Here is a 14,385-nt window from a genome sequence, read left to right as displayed (position 1 = left end):
ATTAGATTTATTATATAATTAGTGTATGTCATTTATTGAACCCAAAAATTGTTATATATAAGTAAATACCCAACAACATCATTAACGGTGTAATATTAACCTTACATAAAAATAATTGTTAATGAAATTTTTTAATATAAGAAAACCGAATAATCGAACCGAACCAATCGAAATAATTCGGTCAGTTCAGTTCGGTTATTGATTATTATTTGGTTAGGTTCGGTTTTTTGTTATTTCGGTTCAGTTCGGTTTCCAGACCGAACCGACCGATGAACACCCCTACCATTAATCAAATGCCTAAAAGACTTACAACTGACCGGGATGTATGGGTAGTTACAGTAATAGATGAAGAGGCTAATCCTAATTTTGCTAGCTCATCACCCTTCGTCTTTCCACCAGCCCTTCTCTGGTCGATCAAGGAGACAACAACATCATTCCGTCCTTCACATGATCAAATTAAAACAAAAAGAAAATATGAATTCACCTGGAACCTCGAACTAAATTGGGAAATTAAAACCTAGTAGTGACACTCTTGTGGTTTATTGAGTAATGTAGGTATTGATGTTGCTGAATTTTATTGGATTAAGATCAGCATATGGTGTTGGTAGGTGATACGAATAAGAAGGAATGATAGACAAAAGCGGAAGCGTGGAAAAGGATTCTAAAGCAATTGAAAAGAGATGGATTAGGATGAGTTGAGAATGAGTAACGTAGCAATATTTGATTGAGAGAAAATAGGAGAAATTTCGAGTGAATGAATTTAAAAAAATTCAAAATTCTATTAAATTAACACATTACCTATGCTCTATTATAATTACACATAAGCTAAAGCTTTAAAATTCTGACATGTGTTACTTTTGTTCCACACTTTATATATATATATATATATATATATATATATATATATATATATAAAAAATGCGGAACAAATCAAACACTTGTTAAGCACTATTTATCTATTTGGCTCAATACGAAAGCAGTCTGTTAATGTGTCATTTTCTAAATAAACCAATCTTTCCATTATTAAAAAAAATCTAATTGATAAGTTTTTCTTTAGCCAACGCAAGTAACATAGAAAACAGTCATAGAACGGTCGTGCTCACATAGAACTCCCTATGTATCACTGCCCATCTTCATCTTCCACAACTATTAACCTACATTTTCGGCAAAACTAACACTTATCTATCTTTATCTTCCCCAACTACTTGAATCTCGTAAGAATCCTTACCTATTTGAATCTCACTAGAATCCTCACCTGCAAGATCTATTAAGTTTGATATTTTGTTTTGATCATTCTTGTGAACTGGAGTTTTCAGAATTTCCATTATTCTTCTTATCAGTGACATTGGTTTTGCCTAGAGAGCATCCTAGATTGTCTGGTGGTGACATTTTTAGATCTAAAATAGAATTATGTTAGGTTGGAATTGTTTCCGAGAGATTGTGATATGGAATGCCCATACCTTTTCAAAAAAAATTATGTTATCAACATTGTTCCAATATGTAAGGTTAGAGTTTTCTTCTAGCAATATGAAAATCTCTCTAATTAATACAACATGATTTAAATGTTTTTGTTATTCTTCACACCATGTAGGATGCTCATTAGCTCTTGATAAAGGAAAACTAGATAAAGGTGAAAAGTACACTACATGTTTTTTTTTCCATAATTTTTGTGCTTAATAACATTCAAAATAACTCTTATCATAATTTTTGATGCTTTAGATAAGTTGTGATCATAATTTTTGATGCTCTGAATAAGTTGTGATTCTTAAGTATGACTCAGTCATAGTTGCTTGGAGATACTTGGAGATGATGCATGACCTAGAGATACATATAAACTATATAGTTTCGCTGATTTGCAAATGAATGTTTATGGCACGTGCCGTTAGAATAATTTAGAACTTTTAAGTTTGACAATGTCAATTTTGACCATTGATAGCCTTAAATTTCGAAATGAATTCTTTGATAGTAATTCGGCTTGTTAGTCATGAGGTGGTTCAACTACATCGTTTTTCTTGGCTTATTATGGCGTGTCGTGATCTATATGAAAGAGATTGAGAGGTGTGACTCGTTCATATCCTACGGGAAGGGAACATGGCAACTAATTGAATGGAAAACTACGCAAGGGGTTTGAGTTTAGGTCTTCACGAGCGTGATGCGCCTCCTGCAGGCATCCAAGACATTCATTTTTCTTATTTTCGCGGGTCTGGGCTTCCCAGAATAACCCGTCTTTAAGAGTCGGTCTGTTTTTTTTTTTTTTTGTGTTTCCTCGGGGTTAGCCCCTCCATTGTAACAAAAAAAAAATGGCCTAAACCATACGCAGCCCCCTCAACTTGTCACATTTAGTCATTTTCCCCCTGAACTTACGTGACGACCCATTTACCCCTTCAACTATTTAAAAGTGGTATTAACAACCCACTGTTTTCATTATAACGGAAACAATTATGACATTTCTAATTGCAAACACCAATAGGTCATCCCGTAAGTTCAGGGGGCAAAATGACCAAAATTGACAAATTCAAGGGGCTGCGTATAGTTTAGGCCAAAAAAAAATTCTAAAAATTAAAATATGTCTATATTAAATATTTTTATACGTGAACAGCAATAATTCATCAAAATTTTAGCAAACACTAACGTTAACAACAACAACTATCAATTAACAGTTGAACCAAACATATTTTAAGGGGCTGTTTGGTTACTCCATTTTTTTCTTCTTTTTATCTTTTCACTATAAATGGAAAAGTTTTAGATATTCGGTTATACACCTCATATTTGTTTTTTATCACTGAAAAAAATAGCTTTTTATAAGAAAAAAAACAAACTATAACAACAAACACCATGGACCCTAAGAGAATTTTGCTATGTGAATCCTAATATGAACAAGACTGAGTCGTCTACATTCAATAATTAATGATAAAACGAAAGTCTTGAATATTGGTGTACGGATGATCCAACAGGAAACTATATTTTTCAACTCTTTCCAGAATTAATGAAAAATAGGAAAATCTGATAACTACTTATCTTATAAGTACGTAATAGTCGACATCATATAATTAGATTATAATAATGATATCACAACTAAATTACATAAATAATAATAATAATATAGTTTTGTAGAATTAAACTTTAATAATTAAATTTTCTATGTTAAATGCTAATTAATATATACTTAACAAAATAACTGAGATGAACATATGAAAAAATAAATGAAGAAGCTGATCATAATATATATCACCGCTTCATCAAACCCTGTACAAGGAAAAATTTAATTTCATTAATTAATTGATCAGACACATAGAATTTCATATATGAATCTTCAACTTATAATATAGTTTTAAAATTTTAAATATATTAAATTTTAGGTGAGTTTATTTGGACTGGGTTTGAGATTTAACGAGTTCAGACCGATTTGCCGAGTCTATCTAATTTAACAATAAATTGAGTTGGGTTATGTTAAACATTTTTAGACAAAAACCTCTTAAGCTCAACTCGAGCTCGACACAACACATGAGATGACATTTGCATGACTTGACCACATCTACGGGTGGCCAACAACGGTCTCCTAACATTTGATAGGAGGCCTAAGTCACCCCTAAAAAATACCTAAAAGAAGAGAATTGCTTACAATAAATATAAGATGCGAATCATTCTAGAATAATTCTCAAATTAAAGAGGAGAAGAAAACTCACTGGCGAAACTCAACGTTAACAACAGAAGCCGGAGAGTTAGTAAACTGAGAAAAGGCAGTGTCTGAGAGGACAATAATAGCACCATTAACAGAAGGTTTGGAAACAGAAGTTTGAGCACGATCAACAATCTTAACCTGAATTGTCTTTGAGGGGTCACAAATGGTTGTAGAAGATGCACTTATACATCTAACCAAATAACTCCTTCCACATGACGCCCCATTATCCCATATTCCTTCTCCAGCTGCTGCAAACATGTTATCCGTCGGAAACTGCGACATGTCATTACCGAAACACGCACTTGCTGCATCAATTAACATATATAGATAATTAGAAATCAATTGAAATTCAGTGATAAATATATAGATAATTATATACGTGGATGTTTGTTTCCTCTTTTTTCTTTCCCTACCTTTTTTTCAGAAAGAGGAATCTCTGCTTTTTCAACAGTTAACCGTAACAAACAGGTAAACCAAACGGCTCCATATGTATATATATACTTATGTAAATACAAACAGGTAAGCCAAACGGTTCCATATGTACATATATACTTACGTAAATACGGGGGAATGTAATAAGCAGCAGGGCCGATATCAGCAAGAGAAGAGTGAAAATTCGTTGCTGATATGAGGGAGAAGAGGAACAGAATTGGAGAAATTCCAATTACTTGAGACATCTTTAAATTTAATTCAATTCCTGCAACAATATTAATTAATTAATCAATATTTAAACAAAAATATGTATATATAGTTCATAGATATAGATATTGTCAACGTCCAAAATATAAAAGCTATTTAAAAAAGTCAATTTTTAGCTATACCGTTATTGGCTCCAAAATTGTCAATGTGCTTTAATTTTAGGTCTAATACATAAATAACCCATAAACTTGTTCAAATATTGCAACTTCTCTTCCGACTTTTCAATTGTAACAACTTATCCCTTAAACTTGTCCAATTGTAAAACATAACCCCAAATTGCTGATATGGACTGTAATTGAAGAAACACGTGAAATACGAAAGCTGCAACGCTCGTGGAGTGTGATATTTAGATCTTTGGCGTGATACGAATCCGGGGAAACGTTTTTATGGTTGCTTCAAGTACGGAGTACAAAAATTCTCAATTTGGAGTTATGTTTTACAATTGAACAAGTTTAAAGGGTAAGTTGTTACAATTGAAAGTTAGAGGGAGCAGTTGCAACATTTGAACAAGTTCAAGGAGTTATTTATGTATTAGACCTTAATTTTATTTTTATTCTCAGAGAAAATGAGAGTTTAGAACATTTTAAATGGAGAAGTTATGCTCATGGCCCTCAACTTTTTACTTTTATTATACTTTTTTTTATAGTATCTGAACTTCAAAATCGATGTTATATCTTTTTAACTTAAACTTTACGTTTTACTAATATATCATATATTTTTTTATTATGGATCAAGATGACCACTTCAATATAAGGTAATCATTCTTTGCAGTTGAAGGAAATTATATTTTAAACAATTTTAATTTTTGAACATCTTATTTTTTATATAATTTTCGTATTGTTTGGTTAAGGAGAAAAAGTGATTATTTAAAAAGAAATTCCGAAAATGGTGATTTGAAAAATCGAAAATCATGGGTGTAAATTACCCGATTCTGAACTATTGCCGACGGTTTTTGTTTCTTGCTATTACATATGAAATCTATATGTCAAGACTGTTTTTTCCGTGTGCTTTGAGTTTGCAATTAACAATGCAATAAATGTATAAAATTAGTGTTTTTCAAAAAATAAATATAAATTTAGTGCTTTTTTTAAAAAGAATATAAATTTAGTGTTATTGTTATTTTTTTTGAAACAGAATAGTAGATTAATGGGTCATAAATTGGCAAAAGTTAATTACAGGTAGATCCGGCAAAGCGACACACGACCCGATGACACGACACGAACACTACACGCTTTTTTAGTGTTAGTGTTTATGGTTTTATGACACGACATGAAAGTTGACACGACACGAAATGACATGTTAATTTTCGTGTCGTGTTCGTGTCAACCCGAAAACACGAAACTGACCCAAAATTTAATTACAAATATACCCTTATGATTTTAGGGTTTGGAAATGTAAGGGTATTTTATAGGAAAATCATTTTTCTAAAAATTTGAAACATATTTCAGATTGTTTGTAATAATTATTTTAACTTATTAGGTTTTAATTTTTCAAATTATGAATTTGAAATAAAATTCAAAATATTTGGAATGACAGGTCGGGTCGTATTGGACAGGCCGTGTTGAGCATGTTAGGTCGTGTTAGCAGGTCAGATCGTGTCAATTTAATTGGTTTTGTAAAAAATTCGTGTCGTGTCGTGTTTACCGTGTCAAGAGTAGGTCGTGTTCGTGTTTTGATTTTCTGACACGAAAAGTTTTCGTGTCATGTTCGTGTTTCAGGTTTTGACACAAACCCAAAACCTGACACGACACGAACACGAAAATTGCCAAGTCTAATTACAGGTGAAAAGAAACTCAGGATAGAATAAAAAAAATGATGGGACAAGTATTGAAACAGGAGGTCTGGACCATAGCATGGGCCAACCCATTAGCTTGTCTCTGGATAAACCTGACTGAGTATGAGTCGTTGGATTGAAGGAAGCTCCGACATTGAGAAATTAGATCCCCGAACTCCGATTGATCAGGTACATTAGAGTTAATAGCATTTACAACTATCAAAGAGTCGAATTCGAAAACAACGTTGGAAAGACATTGTTCAGAGACCCATGACAATGCTTCCAATAAAGTTGTAGCCTCTCCTTCCCTGACCATTGGGCAGAAGTTGAAATTGATCGAACGTTGATGAAGTGGAGCGGGCCTTAAACTATTTGGAGAAAGCGGACCCGAAACTGAGATTTTGAAGATAAAACGGGTTGTTGGAATTTAGCGATTTCGGACCCTAATTTTGTTGGATTCGGCCCATTGAATCAAACCCATAGGTCCATGGACCAATGGTGGACGTGTTTTTTAGCCATCCGAGGTCGCTTAGGGCCTCAAATCGGCCTTTTTGTGTTTTAGCGCACTTTTCTTATTTTTGTTGTTTTCCTTTTCCTTTTAGGTTTAGGATTATGTTTTTATTTTGTCAGCCTATATAAAGGCTCGACCTCCACCTTATGTAAGGCAGTTATTGATTAATAAGAATTTCAGAGTTTATTCTCTTTCTTCCAATTTTCGTTAGTCGTGCGCGATTCAACGATAGTTGACGGTTTTAAGCTTTGTTCGTGCGCGAGCAAGTGTTTAGAACGAAAGTCTGTTTATTTCCGCTGCATCAAACGTCCTCTGATGAACCTTCCCTGGGAATTCCGCAGTATTGCCCCAGCACCCGCACAGCCATCCGCAACGGAAAAAAACAGCATCAAGGCAGCACGAAAATTTCTCAAGAGGCGGGGCGTGCCAAAGCGAGCAGTGTGCAGCCGTAGGGGAGGCGGGTATTGAGTTGATAACAGAAGTGGCACGGAGCTGTTGCGCTTGGATCCAATCGAACAACACTGTCTGTGCAACAAAATGAATCTAGGAGCTGCTAACTGTTACCTGATTCTAGAGGCGATCATTCTTGGAGTGCCAGATGGTCCACAGTAGAGTAAGAAACTGGTCAATGGTGGCAGCGGTGGATGAAGCTATTACAATTGTGAGGAAATCCCGAAAATTATCATCTCTTGCTACCGGGTGGCTGATTAAATTGTGCAAACACAAGAGCCTCTAGACTTCATTCGTCATTGAACATTCAGTGAACAAATGGCACGCATCTTCCCACATACCGCCACACAAAACGCAACCGCCGTCAACTGAGATGCCGCGGTTAATGAGATTAATTTTAGTGGGGAGGCAATTCCGATATTGACAAATATTTTCAAGAAAATGGTTTTGTCAAATGCTCACATGAATATGCCATGTATGCAAAGGTCAAAAATGGAGATATGTTACTTGTTTGTTTGTATGTAGATGATCTCATTTTTACAGGGTGTAATCCAAAAATGTTTGAAGAGTTCAAACAGACTATGACTCGTGAGTTCGAAATGACTGACATTGGTCTAATGTCATATTTTCTTGGCATTGAAGTGAAGCAGAATGTCGACGGAATTTTTATTTCTCAAACACTACAAGAAAATTGATTTTTGGTAACGGAAAAAGTCGTTGCAAAAAATATTTTTGGCAACAACATGTCATCTTTTGCAACGACTATTGGCCATTGTGATACATTCCGTTACTAAAGGTTTGTGCAACGACTTACTGTTGTTGCCGAAAATATATATTTGGCAACAACCTGCTTGTTGCGAAAGCTTTGTTGTTGCCAAATATTGACCGTATATGAGAGATTGAAAGTTTTCTTTTGCAACAAGATTCATCGTTGCTAAATATGTTGGTTTTTTGCAACAACATCCGACGTTGCTGTTTATTTTGACGTTTCGCAAAAGACACTAAAAATGGAGTAGTCATCATCTCCCTTGTTGTCTTCTTCCTTCTCTTCATTAAAGCTAGACACCATTTCTCCTCAACTTGTTTCTGTGCTGCTAACATTTTTTCTTTATGGAGAAGGAGCTTACAAAATAGAACCCATAGGCAGCGCCTCCGGAGAGTTAGAGGGGACGAAAGAGAATGTGAACGTTGGAAGATATAGTCATCGTCGTTGCGAGAGTACAGATCGCCGTTGACGGTGAGAGAAATGGAGAAACGGATCGACTTCGATCTTCTTAGGGAGAGGCACAGTGAAATTGAGAGGAGAGAGATAACAAGTTACACTAGCCTAGGTTTTTAATCACAACCGTCAGATTTGGATAGATCAACGGTTTGGATTTTATTAACAGAATAAATAGGTAAACAACTCGCTAACTCTTTTTAAATTAATGGTAATTAATTTATTATTGTTAATATATATAATATGTTTTTATATATTGCATTTGAATTTCAATTATACATTTTATTAAAAAAATTAAAAGTTTAATTCGTGTAAATTCAAGTACTAAATAAAATCTATTAGTATTAAAAATAAAATAAAGAATATTTCTATATAATATTTATTAAAATATAAAATAAAATATTTTATATATTTTAAATATTTAATTTAATCTATATTATAAAAATAATATATATTTACAATTATATTATTCATAATAAATAATTCCATAAAATTTAGTCTAATAATTAATTATTTATATGATTAAAATGTATTTTGATTTTTGTAATTCATATAATAATTTTCTTTGGCAATAACTTATTTTGTAGCCAATTAAAATTAAAATTACAAAATATAATAGTAAAAATATTTTGAATTTTGAATTTTATAATAAATAATATTATTTTGTTTGAGGGGAATCGTTTTTTCTCTAAATATTTGGAGTGAAATTAAAAAATTATTTGGTTTTTTGCAACAACCACATTTTGTTGTAAAAAATTATAATGTTTTACAACAAAACTATTGTTGTGAAAAATAGTAATTTTCTGCAAACGAAAACTTATTATTTCACAAGACTAAAATTTATTTTTTTCACAAAATAATTTTTATTACTAATATTTATAATATATAAATTAATTAATATATTATGTACTATGAAATTTATTTTAAATTATGTAATTGTTAATTTTTAAAATTATATTCTATATATATTTAATTTTAAATATTAGTTAAAATTTATTAATATTAAAAAAATCAAAGTAAATAGGTTTTTTAATATTTATCGAAATATAAAATAAAAAACATTTTAAATTATTAATTTATATTATAAAATATTTTATATTTATATATTTTGTGATAAAATATTAAACAAAAGTTAGTCTAATAATTTTCTTTTGCCCTTAAAAAAAATAATTTTCTTTTGCAACAACTTCTTTTGTTGCCAAAATATTTACTTTTATCGCAACAACATGTGGTCGTTGATGTAAATGCTTTTGTTTACACAACAGCAGGAAGTCGTTGGTGTAAATGCTTTCATTTACAGTAACAACACGCAGTCATTGCTGTAAATAATGTCAATTTAAATCAACGACATGTAGTCGTTGCTGTAAATATTTTCATTTATACCAACAACATACTATCGTTGTGATAAATATTTTCATTTGCAGCAACGAAGCTATGGTTGCCAAAATTGTTGCCTTTTTCCATCCACTCCAATTTTTGACGGGTAAATGTGAGAAGTTTATAGCAACAAGCTTTGACAACGCGCCAAAAATATTCGTTGCTAAAGATATTTTTTACCAACAAAATTTTTTGGTTGTTGCGAAAACTTGTTGCCAAAAAGCAATTTTCTTGTAGTGAGTGGTTTTGCAAAGGAAATCTTAAAAAAGTTCAATATGGAAAATTGTAATCCCGTCAGCACTCCAGTCGAATGTGGAATCAAGTTGAGAAAAGATGAAGGTGTAGACAAAGTCAACCCGACATTATTCCGAAGTTTGATCGGAAGTCTCAGATACTTGACATGTACGAGACCAGTATTCTCTATGCAGTCGGCTTAGTAAGTCGATACATGGAAGCCCCAACGGTGTCACATTGGAACGCAGCAAAAAGAATTCTCCGTTGCGTGAAAGGTACAACTAATTTGGGATCACTTTATTCGAAAACTGATGATTTCAAATTAGTTGGATTCTGTGATAGTGATTGGGTCGGTGACAAGGATGATCGAAAAAGTACAACTGGTTTTGTATTTTTTATGGGTGATACTGCATTTACATAGAGTTCGAAGAAGCAGGCGATTGTGACGTTGTCAACCTGCGAAGCTGAATATGATGCTGTAACCTCATGTGTGTGTCATGCGATTTGGCTCCGAAAATTGCTAGAAGAATTTCAGATAACTCAAAATGATTCGACGAAGATTTTTATCGATAATAGATCTACACTGGCATTAGCGATAACTTTGTTTGGAATGTCTGATGTGACAGTTAAAAAACAGTCAAATCAATTTTTTCAAAATTTCATTAATGCATGGCTAAAATTGATCTTGCTTTGAAATGTTAAGATTAAATTTGTACAACTTCATACGTTAGGTTAAATCTGCATTTTTTAAAAACGTTAGGGTCAGATTTGATCTTTATCCCTATTATTTTCAAAGAGTTGACTAAGAGTATCTCAGATATGCTTTTAAAAACAAAGTCTATGCTTAGTTACTCCTCAAATCACTAAGAGTATCCACATCCTCTTTATTATTGAAGAGTCTCTATCTTCTCATTATTTTTAAATATAACAATTCTTAATAATTTTAATGATAAAATAATAAATATGGAATGAATATGAGTATTGTTAGAGATGATATGCATTAGTCACTCTTCAAATTATTAAGAGTTAATTATTTATATTAGTTTTAGAGAGTGAACTAAAAGTCTCTTAAAGATGCTCTTATATTATTTCCAGAAAGTACACTAAGAGGTGTTTGTTTCAGCTTTTGGGAGAAACGTTTAGCGTTTCATTTCAAACCGCAGAAAATGTAGCATTCAGTTAAGTTTTTACAATACAACAAATTCTTTAACATTTTTTATGGAAACTGTAGCGTTTTGGAGCTTTTCACAAAAAACTCTAAATAAGAGCTTTTTTTTAAAGATGTTTGTATATATTTGAAATGGACAAAATTATCTTCTGATTTTCAAATATATTTATTCTTTATATTATTCATATTTCTATAAAATTATTGCCGAAAGAACAAGGTTTTGCCGATTCAATAAAAAATTTATTTTTAGTTTTTATGTAGTTATTTAAATTATTTTTATTAATTTGATTTGTTTTTTTATTGAAATTTTTTAAATATAACTTTGTGGTTTCGTCGATTTACAATTGAGTGTTTATGGTTTTTTCCTCCTAAAAGAGGACGCGCCGTTAGCAAAATTTAAAATTTTTAAGTTGACACTGTCAATTTTGACCATTGATAACCTTAAATTAGAAAATTCCAAAAATTAAAATATGTCAATATTAGATACTTTTATATGCGAACGATAACAATTCATCATAATTTTACCAAACACTAATGCGACAGCAATAACTATCAATTAATAGCTGAACCAAACATACTCTAAGGGGTGTTTAGTTACTCCATTTTCTCGTCTTGTTTGTCTTTTTTCTCTAAAAGGAAGAGTTTTAGATGTTTAGTTAGATTTCTTCTGTTTATTTTTTTATAATTGAAAAATAGTTTTTTACAAAATCAGCAAAACAACATGTAAACCAAACGGAATCTCAGGGCCGGCCCTGGGCATAGGCCGGCCCTGGGCATAGGCCCGGGTGCAGCCGCCCAGGGCCCAAGTCTAAAAGGGTTCCAAAATTTTTAATTTTATTGAATATATACTATTTTTTTTAGTTATAAATTTAGTTATAATATCTATTAGGTCTAAAAATTGACCAAATAATATGATATTTTAGGGCTAATATGGGCCTAAATTTCTATTTTTGGACTTTTAAGTACAATTTTTTTAGTAAAAGTCTATTATCTCTTATTTCATCTGGAGCTCCTAAAATGTCAGGACCGGTCCTGCGGAATCTAAGAGTCTGTTGAAAACGTTGGTATGTGAATCCTAAGATAAACAATAGACTGAGTCGTCTACCAAATAATTAATTGTAAAATGAAAGTCTTGAATATTGGTGTACGGATGATCCAACAGGAAACAATATTTTTCAACTCTTTCCAGAATTAATGAAATAGGAAAATCTGATAACTACATATCGTAATAGTCGACATCATATGATAATTACATTATATCATAACTGAATTACATAAAAAAAAAAGATAATAATATAGTTTTGTACGAATTAAAAGTTAACAATGGAAAGTACATAAATTTTCTGTGTTAAATGCTAATTAATATATACTTACAAAATAACTCAGATTAACATATGAAAAAATAAAGGGTAAACTTCAAATAAAACCCATGTGGTTTCACTAATTGTCAGATAAGGACTGTGTATTACTTTTTGTCAAAACGAGGATTGCGGTTTTCAACTTTAGCAAAATAAGGATTTTTTCGATTGATACTATTAAAATCACCATTGACGACTTCAAAAATGACATATTTTAAGAACTACTAATATTCTAAACAACTTTAATTCTTCAACTTTTTTATTTTGAGATTGTTTAGATGATGTTTGGTAAAGAGAGAGAAAGTTAATGTTTAGAGAGAGAAAGTTCTAAAAAAGATGATTTTCGAAAATCGAAAATGTAGTTTCATAAAAAATATGACATTGAACAACTTTAATTCTTGAAAATTTTCATTTTCAGATCATTAAAGATGGTTTTAATAGCATTAATCCAAGTGTGAAACCTCAATCATCGTTTTGACAAAAAGTAAACCACGATCATTTATCTGAAAATTAGTGAAACCACAGGGGTTTTATTTGAAATTTACCCAAAAATAAATCAGGAAGCTGATCATAATATATATCACCGCTTTATTAAACCCTGTACAAGGAAAAAATAATTTCATTAATTGATGAGACACATAGAATTTTATATATGAATCTTGAAATTATAATATAGTTTTAAAATTTTTATTGAGTTCAAATTATATATATAAAAAAGCGTATATTGAATTTTAGGTGAGTTTATTTGAGCTGCGTTTGAAATTTATAACTTATAAGTTCGAGTTCAGACTGATTCGGTCCGAGTCTGTCTAGTTTAACAGTGAATTGAGTTGAGTTGTATATGTTAAACCTTTTTAGGCAAAAACCCATCAAGCTAAGCTCAAGCTTGGTCCATGAACAAGTTTACTAGACATGACGTTGGGTGGCCAACAACGGCCTCCTAACATTTGATAGGAAGCCTAAGTCACCCTAAAAAAACACCTAAAGGAAGAGAATTGCTTACACTAATAAATTACTCGTTACTGTTATAACTAGTTAATGTAAGATACGAATCATTCATCGAATAATTCTCAAATTAAAGAGGGAGAAGAAAACTCACTGGCGAAACTCAATGTTAACAACAGAAGTCGGAGAGTTAGTGAACTGAGAAAAGGCAGCGTCAGAGAGGACAATAATAGCACCATTAACAGAAGGTTTCGAAACTGAAGTTTGAGCACGATCAACAATCTTAACCTGAATTGTCTTTGACGGGTCACAAATGGTTGTAGAAGATGCACTTATACATCTTACCAAATAACTCCTTCCACATGACGCCCCATTATCCCATATTCCTTCTCCAGCTACTGCAAACATGTTGTCCGTTGGAAACTGTGACGCGTCATTACCAAAACACGCACTTGCTGCATCAATTAACATCTAGATAATTAGAAACCAATTGAAATTCAATGTTTGTGTTCAGTTTAAGGGAGGATGTTGAGCTGTCAAAAGTTGTTAATTTACTCAGTTAGAGTTTGAGTTGAAGTAGTCCTAGTTTGTTTATTAGTGTGTTTAATAAATCCCTATTTTGTAGGAATAGATTCTGCAGTTTGTTATTTAGTTGCCACTTTAATAGCAATTGTAACGTGGCTTTTTGTAAGGCTATATATAGCCAATTGTTTTTCTCAATTCAATAAGATATTAACAACATCTTCTCTGTTTATATGTTTTCAAATACTTAGATTTTAACATCTGGTATCAGAGCTGTTTATTAGCAAATACAGAGTGCAAACACGTGAGTTGAGTGAAACAAGTTCAAAAGCAGCAGTCCTTTTATTTGGTGAGAAAACATGTCTACTGAGAGTGGATTTGTGCAACCGTCTATTCCTAAATTTGATGGGCATTATGATCATTGGTGTATGCTCATGGAAAATTTC

The 14,385-nt window shown here is 31.9% G+C and overlaps 1 protein-coding gene across 2 annotated transcripts; it reads right to left on the bottom strand.

Moving 5' to 3' along the window:
- Positions 1-3,070: 3,070 nt before the first annotated feature.
- Positions 3,071-4,375, bottom strand: LOC136203772 (EG45-like domain containing protein). Of its 2 annotated transcripts, XM_065994998.1 has the most exons (4): positions 4,239-4,375; positions 3,821-3,987; positions 3,687-3,747; positions 3,071-3,246 (listed from the first exon to the last, which is right to left on the bottom strand). In XM_065994998.1, exons 1-4 carry the CDS (start codon positions 4,357-4,359, stop codon positions 3,167-3,169), a joined length of 429 nt encoding a protein of 142 aa, XP_065851070.1. In that variant the 5' UTR covers positions 4,360-4,375; the 3' UTR covers positions 3,071-3,166. The 2 variants fall into 2 exon arrangements, with proteins under 2 accessions (XP_065851070.1, XP_065851069.1); XM_065994997.1 differs by having other exon boundaries at positions 3,106-3,246; positions 3,687-3,987.
- Between the last annotated feature and the right edge of the window lie 10,010 nt (positions 4,376-14,385).

The sequence above is a fragment of the Euphorbia lathyris genome, chromosome 8 (assembly GCF_963576675.1).
Source record: "Euphorbia lathyris chromosome 8, ddEupLath1.1, whole genome shotgun sequence".
Taxonomy (NCBI): Eukaryota; Viridiplantae; Streptophyta; class Magnoliopsida; order Malpighiales; family Euphorbiaceae; genus Euphorbia; species Euphorbia lathyris.
This window is presented reverse-complemented; position numbering and strand designations above follow the sequence as displayed.

Excerpts from the sequence above, each read along its gene's own strand:
- LOC136203772 (XM_065994998.1), bottom strand. The coding sequence starts at position 4,359 with ATGTCTCAAGTAATTGGAATTTCTCCAATTCTGTTCCTCTTCTCCCTC. Across the intron at positions 3,748-3,820 it reads ACCCCTCAAAGACAATTCAG|ACACTGCCTTTTCTCAGTTT; the intron begins GTTAAGATTGTT and ends TTGTCCTCTCAG. Across the intron at positions 3,247-3,686 it reads GTTAACGTTGAGTTTCGCCA|GGTTTGATGAAGCGGTGATA; the intron begins GTGAGTTTTCTT and ends TTCCTTGTACAG.